This window comes from Plasmodium cynomolgi, chromosome 12, assembly GCF_000321355.1.
Source record: "Plasmodium cynomolgi strain B DNA, chromosome 12, whole genome shotgun sequence".
Lineage (NCBI taxonomy): Eukaryota > Apicomplexa > Aconoidasida > Haemosporida > Plasmodiidae > Plasmodium > Plasmodium cynomolgi.
In genome coordinates this window covers 2,242,754-2,251,340 of record NC_020405.1, presented here as the reverse complement: position 1 = coordinate 2,251,340, position 8,587 = coordinate 2,242,754, and the positions used below count along the sequence as shown (strand labels likewise).

The 8,587-nt window shown below is 39.4% G+C and overlaps 2 protein-coding genes across 2 annotated transcripts; both read left to right on the top strand.

The window, feature by feature from the left end:
- Window positions 1-173: 173 nt before the first annotated feature.
- Window positions 174-2,816, top strand: PCYB_126100 (serine/threonine-protein kinase; the record flags this gene model as incomplete). Its single annotated transcript, XM_004223943.1, has 2 exons — window positions 174-378; window positions 415-2,816. The coding sequence occupies 2 exons, from the start codon at window positions 174-176 to the stop codon at window positions 2,814-2,816; spliced, it is 2,607 nt and encodes an 868-aa protein (XP_004223991.1).
- Window positions 2,817-6,262: 3,446 nt separating this feature from the next.
- On the top strand, window positions 6,263-8,323 carry PCYB_126090 (peptidase; the record flags this gene model as incomplete). The annotated part of the gene is made up of 1 exon (XM_004223942.1): window positions 6,263-8,323. Exon 1 carries the CDS (start codon window positions 6,329-6,331, stop codon window positions 8,321-8,323), a length of 1,995 nt encoding a protein of 664 aa, XP_004223990.1. The 5' UTR covers window positions 6,263-6,328.
- Between the last annotated feature and the right edge of the window lie 264 nt (window positions 8,324-8,587).

Below are 8,587 nucleotides of genomic sequence, written 5' to 3'. Positions count from 1 at the left end.
ATAATTTTTATTCGCCACTCCCTCCCATAATATATAACTCCAAAAAGGCCATTCTTCCTTCCTGTTAAAAGGAAATCAAATTGTTATCTTTTTAATTACATATAATGAGTTTAGTGGGTCACTAAAAAGTCAACCCATTTTATGCGTTGCCACTCCAATGAGCATTTCAAAATATGACCAGCAATGTCGATACTAATCCAAAGTTACTTATGCCGAGTGGAGAGAAAGAGCACATTCCAATTACCTCCCTGGACATAGACGACCAAAACAACACTCGCAATATTTATACACAAAAAAGACACATAAATTATTTACTCGAAATAAAGAGAAACAATAAAAAGATAGAAAAACCTTGTTCACATAAAAAGGAGCCCCCAGGTGAGAAGAGCATCTTATCACTTAGCAAAAATGCAGACACCATAATTTGCAAAGTTAGTAAAAACGAAATTCACGTCAAAGATGAGAAACAAATAAGCGAAGCACACTCTCGGCATGTGCATAATAACACTCCTCAAATGTTGACTAAGGAGCAGGGAGAAAGGACTGTATGCACACTGATCCATATAAATAAAGTAAAAAACTGTAAGGTGTGCCCCATGGTTATTCTAAAAAAGGATCAGGTAAATGGAAATCCACGGAGAGTCGACACCCGAGCGAGCTTCGGAAAAAGCAGCTGCAGTAGGGCCGTGTCCAGTTTGCTAAAGAATGCAACAATGAAAAGGGGCCACGGCAAAAAGGGGGAACACAAAAATGGGATTCACGCCACGCATAAATTCGGAACTCAAGTCGAATGTAAAAATAGCCACTTCAATGAGCGAAAAACTGCGACGGTTGCCACAGGACACATGAAAGGCCCCCCGAGAGATACACATTTTCAGAAATCGGCAAGGGGAGTTATCCCCCCCACAACCTGCACAATTTTAAAAAGTAAAATGAGAAGAAATTCACCAAAGGGGGGCCTAACCCTTCACTCTAAGGAAGAAATAAAAGGGAAAAACGAATTCTATAGGAAATGCCAAATTGGAAAGGAAAAAAAATGCACATTATTATCTGAACAGGTCAGGAAAACACAAAAAGGTGATACACATGGTAGATGCCGAAATGAAGAAAAAAATGGAACAACCGGTAAGGGTGCAACGAAGAGAGAGGAATGCCAAATGTTATCTCAAGAAAAAGTGAAAAATGTAAAAAGTTGCACACTTAAGAGGGGGAAATACCAATCTGGGTCAAAAAAAGGCACAGAAAATGCGTTTATTAAGAAAATTGCAGAGGCAAACTGCACCGAGGAGGCAGCGGAAGCAGTAAGCATAAATGGGGAAAGACCTCCCCCAACTAATAGCATAAAGAGATGCACAGTCAGAACCATTTTGTTGAATAAAACGTGGCTGCAAGAAGGGACTATCACGAAATTGGTGTCACTCGAAGTGGAGGGCGAAAGAAGAAGCTTACGATGTGGGGAGAACTCTGCCGGGGAGTTATCCAATGAAAATAATTCTAGTGAGGAACAACCCATGGAGGAGTCAACCCATCTCCCAAGCGCACAGAAAACAGAACGGAAAAACGAAAAGGGAGAGAGGAGGGAACAACCACATAGGTACAAAATTATAGCAGTGAAGATGAAAAAGAACAAAGAGCTGAGAAAAGACTATATAATAACAAACCAAATCGGGAAGGGGACGTTCGGAAAAGTTTGTCTAGGAATTCACATACACACACACGAAATAGTAGCAATAAAAATCTTAAATAAAAAAAGGTTACAACAATTAATCAGTTATGAAAAAATAATGAAGGAAATAAAAATACATGAACAGATGGACCATAATCATATATGTAAATTATATGAAGCATATGAAGATGGAAAAAATATATATATGATATTAGAGTATGTTCCCAACGGAGATTTATTGACATATGTTTGTAAAAAAAAAAGAAGAATAAATGAAGACACAGCGAGGAGAATCTTCTACCAGTTAATCAGTGCAGTGGATTATTTACACAAATTTAATGTTGTTCATAGGGATTTGAAACCAGAAAATATTTTACTGGATGATAATGAAAATATAAAATTAATCGATTTTGGTCTCTCCACTGTGTATCAAAAAAATAATTTGTTAACAACGTCATGTGGGTCCCCATTTTATACCTCTCCAGAAATATTACTGGGAAATAAATATCATGGAGAATTAACGGATGTCTGGTCTCTTGGAGTTATCCTTTTTTTATTACTCAATCGAAGGCTACCATTTAATCATACCACTTTGAATGTACTTTTCCAGGAAATTATAAAAGGTGTACTACATTTCGAACAGCACATTTCAGAAGGCGCAAAAAATTTAATTCGAAATATGCTCAATGTAAATTACCACAAGAGATATTCCCTAAGGGATGTAAAAACACATCCATGGTTTAACTCATATCATATGAAGAAAAAAAATCTCACAAAATTGCGTCATGACAACTGTGACTTAATTTGCTGTAATGTATGTTTATACAAAATTATCATTCTGAGTAGTAGTCAGTGGATGCGCTTAATTTTAAATAAAATTGGAAAAATTTATGCCATTGGAGTGGACAAAGTTTGTCGTAAATTACGAGAAAAGGGAAAAAATTCGATCAAAACGAGTTTTTATCTTTTGCTAAATAAAACCATTCGAATGATATCCACAAATAGTTCTTTATGCTCCCATCTTATCATAGTCACACAATTGTCTGTGCATCCTGAAGGTGAAAATCTTCTACCCATCCACCATGCAGCGTTCTCCTCTGCACATACGTGGGACAGTATACCTACACATAACAATGCCGTTTCTGAATGACCCACTCGGTTAAGGAACATTTCTTCGTTTAACTTTTTTGGAAGCTCCTTCCACATATAGTAAAACCCATTTGGGGAAAGTTTCTACCCTAAAGGAGTAGCCACCCAAAAAAAAAATAGGACAAAAAAAAAAAAAAAAACTTCACCGCTTAAGATATAACTCAGTTGGGGGAACACCAATACAGTATGCACCCCCCAGAAGGGTCATCCATGAAGTGCCTTAGGAAATGCTAATACCGGGGAGATGGGGTGAGAAAAAAACATTTTTACCTGTCCAGTCAAGCAAACTGGTAAAAACAAAACATAACAGTGTTGTGCGAGAATAGATAACACCTTAAGTAGTGAAACCCATTATAGGGGAAGAAGAAAGGTCACTTCCATCCCTCGGGGGGAAGAGGGGCATTTCGCAGAAGGCACGTAAAACTATCACAATATGGACTTAAAGGGAGGCACGCAAAAAAATAGCAAAACAGCTAAGCAGTAAAGTAACAACGTAATAATGTAGTAAATCTTTTTAGAGCACTCGCCAGCAAAGCAAAAACACACCACGGCAATAAATCCACTCTCCCATTTGGCGTCTCTTCAACGGGAACAAATTACTCCCTCGCGAAATGCCAAATCGGATTTAACCGCTTGATCAGTCTTATGGTGTACCATTTGGGGGGACCCTTATGCGGTGGCGGTAGAGGGGTTAAGTCGAATGGATTGGGGTGAACAAGTATTAAGATGCGGGTAGAACCAAGATTAAAAAAAAAAAAGGACGCCTTCAGCCCCCCAACGGAGCTTTCAAAGGGGGGTGGGGGACCCCCTTTTTAATGTGCCTCTTATTTTATACGTGATAAAGGTAGGCGAACACAGGAACGAAGCCATGAAAACACACGTGCACGCATGCGTCAATCAGCTGAATAGAGCGAAATCAGTGAAGAGCCTACACAATCGCGGTTGCAACGAAGATATGCAAGCTGCGATTTGCTCAAAAGGAAAACAGTATAGTCATAGATATGGACTTTTTTTGAAGGGCTTACATTAGTACCGTTATAATTTGTGTGTATAAATTGGCAAAGGGTGGGGGAGGGAAATTATTCATCCGTTGGGCTTAAGAGATATGAACATGGAGCGTTAAAAACCCATACACTTTTTCCCTTTTTTAGATAATAATTTTCCAAAGAAAGTATTATCTGATCATACATGTAGGTGCATAAGTCCACGCGCACGCACAAAGGTACCTGTGCCACAACATGATGAACTTCCTTCATGATGTAAGGAGGGAATGACAGCTTTGCTCCACGTTGGCCGCTAATACATGAAAATATTTCCACAAAGGTATGCTGCTAACATAGGGTATAAAAACGCCCCGCGTGGCAATGCAGGAGCTACGCAAAATAGCGCCCCATCATTACTTGCGAAAGATTAAGCAGCGGCATCATCATGTGGTTCCAAATTTTATCGTAAGGGGGCATTTTGTGCGTCTCCAAGTTATGCAATAAAGGTTTGTGGCCGCATTTAACCCCCCTTCTGTTGTGTTCTATATTCGTGTAGTACCCTTCCCTGGTCCCCCGTTACGACGATTTATTTATTTTTTTTTTTTTTTTAGAGCAGGGGAATTTATACCCTTCTATTTTGTGTACTTGCGTACATGCCAATTTTGCCCACATTTTTGTGTACATCATCCATACGTGCGTGCGTGAGGGCATATCGCGGGTTCATACTTAGCTGATCTGGGGGATCGCTTCCATTTCCTCCCTTCAGCCTTTTCGGAAAAAAGCCAGCAACGAAAGGGACGCTCACTTTAACGGCCCCGCACAGGAGTGAAAGATAATCCCAATTTTGCAGCACTAGTGGTTTAGTGAATTTATATGGCATTGCATGACTCGCGAAGTGGAACAATTTCAATTTAATAGAAAGGGTGAAGTGCACGGGGCAGTTGTGCGGGCATATACATATAAAATACATATGTATGTATATATTATATATATATGTATATGTTATATATGTATGTATGGTGGGGCGCCCCGTTTGGGAATTGGAAGTAGAGAGGGTTCGAATCGATGGGGTGTAGTTATATAGATGTCCGCACCCCCCACAAGTGGTTCTTCCGCAGATGCACCCGTACGTGGGGAAAAAGTGAAGGAGGAAGAAGTGTCACTCTACTTATATGGCATTTTTTTTTTTTTTTTTTATTATTGCTTATTAAAAATGTCGGGAATTGTATAATCGTTTTTTTTTTTTTTTTTTTTTCTCGCCCGCGTTTCTCCATGCGGTTACTGCAGGTTAGTAATTAAAGTTACGCAACATATTGTATATATTATATAAATATTGCCATAGGCATTACTATAATTGCATAAATGAATGTACATATCTTTTTAGCGATTCCTTACGTTTTTTTTTTTTTTTGCTACTTACTGGAATTTTTAAACTTTTTTTTTTTTCCTCTATTTTTTTCGACCACTTTTTAATTTTTTTTAACCATTTTTTGATTTTTTTTTTTTCCATGTTTGTTTCGTATGAAATTGTTTTGATGGGATCAAATTGATGTCACCACAGTAGTTTTTTTTTTTTTTTTTTACAATTTTGTTTATACAGTTATATATTCACCTGTGCGTATTTACATCTATGCATCTACGTAATCCGTACGTGCATAGATGTCATACGTATTAACCTGCATGGTACATATTTTCCGCGGCCAGGTCGGCCAGAGTCAACTCTACGTAGCGCAGGGGCGCTTGGCTTAGCTTAGCCTTCTAAAGTGTTAGCTAGGAAGCTTTTTTTGCGGCACTTTTTTCGAAAATTTACGTCCGCACGTTTTATATGCTGTGCAGCAGCGTTGCTCGCGCAGGCGTGACGTATGGTTATTAAGAGGGTGACAGTTGGGTCACCAAGCTGTTAAGCTACCAAGCGGTTAATCTACCAAGCGGTTAAGCTACCAATCGGTTAAGCTACCAAGCGGTTGAGCTACTAAGCAGTTAAGCTTCTCCATATTGGGGCACCCCCCCACCTTAACATCCACCCCCCACTTCTCATCTCCTACCTCTGCTACCCAATATGCGTGTGAATTCCCTTCTCTACGCGCTTTCTTCTTTAATGGTATTCCATTTAAACTTCTTTTACAAAGGGAATAGGGTTAACTACGTTTCTGCGTACATCAATTCGATACACAAGTACACCAATTACGGCAACGGAAGTAACAACGTAGGTGGCAACCGAGGAGGCAACGGAAGCAGCAACCGAGGAAGCAACGGAGGCAACAACGGAGGCCAGAACAACCCAAATAACGTCGGGAGGCACAAAATAGACGCGAACGGAGCATCGAATAGGTCAGTCACCTCGTACTTCAAAAAAAAGTTCCCTCAGATTTATCAGCAGAACGGCGCAAGCATCTCCAGCGTAGCGGGAGATTCCATCCAGGAAAGCGCGTGGAAGGACTCAGAAACGACCTCGCAACTGCAGCAACAGAGAGAGGAGGCCTCGCAGCAACCACAACAGAGTGACGATCAACAAGGAGATAGAGACACCATGGCAGCTCCCATCGAAGAGAGACTCGCAAGCCTGAAGAAAGTAATGCAGGAAAATAACATAGATGTGTACATCCTAATAAACAGCGACGAACACAACTCAGAAATTATAAACGACAAGGACAAAAAAATACTTTATTTGAGCAACTACAGTGGAGCCGACGGTATCTTAATACTTACCAAGGACAAGCAAATTATGTACGTGAATGCACTGTACGAATTACAAGCGAACAAAGAATTAAACCACGATATTTTTACCATCCGAGTTAGCAGAATTACCAACCGAGATGAAATATACGAAACAATTGCATCTCTTGAATTTAACAATATTGCAGTCGATGGAAAAAACACCAGCGTCGCTTTCTATGAAAAATTAAAGAGTAAAATAGAGTCTACTTATCCAGGCAAAACAGTGGAAGAAAAAGTGATTTACGAAAATGACATGAATCAAATTGTAAGAAATGAAAATATCAACTTCATCATTTTAGAAAAGTCCCTAGTAGAAATACAAAACAATGAAGTGAATAATAAGGAGGTGTTTATACATGACAGAAAATTTAACGGTGCATGTTCAGGACAGAAATTAGAAAAATTCAGACAAGCATTTTCCTTTGATAAAACAAATGTGGATAAGATATTAATCTCAGAGTTAGACGAAATTGCTTATATTTTAAACCTACGTGGATTTGATTACACCTTTTCTCCTCTATTCTATGCGTACCTCTACTTTGAGTTCAATAGGGAAAAGGACGAATTTGGAAAAATGATTCTATTCACTGCATCGAAGAACCTCTCCGCGAGTTCCATCAGACACCTCAACACAGTTAACGTGGCTGTCAAGGAGTATGAAACGGTAGTCGAATATCTAAGGGACAACGTCTCGTCCAAAACGATGGCACTCACCAAGGCAGGCAAAGAAGCAAGCGAAGTTCATACACTCCCCTCCAAGGAACTCACCAAAAAAGAATCCAATTCGCAGAAAAAATACGAAATTTCTCTCAGCCCATATATTAACCTAATGATCTACATGCTTTTTAATAAGGACAAAGTATTGCTAGAAAAATCTCCCATTGTTGCCATGAAGGCAGTTAAAAACGACGTCGAAATAGATAACATGAAAGAAGCACATGTGCTAGATGCATTGGCACTTTTACAATTCTTTCACTGGTGTGATGAAAAGAAAAAAACCAAAGAGTTATTTAACGAAACGGAAATGTCTTTAAAAAATAAAGTAGATTACTTCAGATCCACCAAACCAAATTACATCTCCCCCTCCTTTGCAACGATCTCGGCAAGTGGACCAAATGCTGCAGTCATTCACTACGAAGTTACTGAATCAACAAATGCGAAGATCACGCCAAGTATATTTCTCCTTGATTCGGGAGGACAATACTTACACGGAACCACAGATGTAACTAGAACGACGCACTTTGGAGAACCCACAGCGGAAGAAAAGAAAATATACACCCTAGTACTTAAAGGTCACCTACATTTAAGAAAAGTTATATTTGCCAGCTACACGAATTCTATGGCCCTAGATTTTATTGCACGTGAAAATTTATTCAAACACTTCCTCGATTATAATCACGGAACTGGACATGGAGTAGGGTTATTCTTAAACGTCCATGAAGGTGGTTGCTCCATCGGACCAACAGCTGGCACTCCACTGCAACCATATATGGTACTTTCAAACGAACCCGGATATTACCTCGAAAATAAATTTGGTGTCAGAATCGAAAACATGCAATTTGTAATTAGCAAGAAGAAAACAGACAACACAGAATTCTACTCCTTCGAAGATTTAACTCTCTATCCGTATGAAAAAAAACTACTCGATTTTTCTATACTGACAACTAAAGACATTAGAGACATCAATGAATACCACGACACTATTAGGAAAACCCTCCTCCCCAGGCTGAAGCAGAACCCCTCCGAATACGACGAGGGACTAGTGAAGTACCTCATGGATATCACCGAGCCGATTGCGATCAACTAGGGGGCAGGCAGCGGCAGGAGCGAGAGCGAGAGCGGAAGCTTCATCAGAACAGGAAAATTTTCTGAATCGTTTTTAGAATCGTTTGCGCAAACGTCCGTGGACCTCACCGTTCAGATTACTCCCTTTTTCATCCCGTCTTATATTTTTTTTTTTTTTCACTAATTCACACAAGTGAGATGTATAAATTTTTTTTTTATGTACCGGAAAAGCGTGAGCATATTTTTAAGGAGCACCTTTGGCCAACTGCCACCGCGCGCAAAAAAA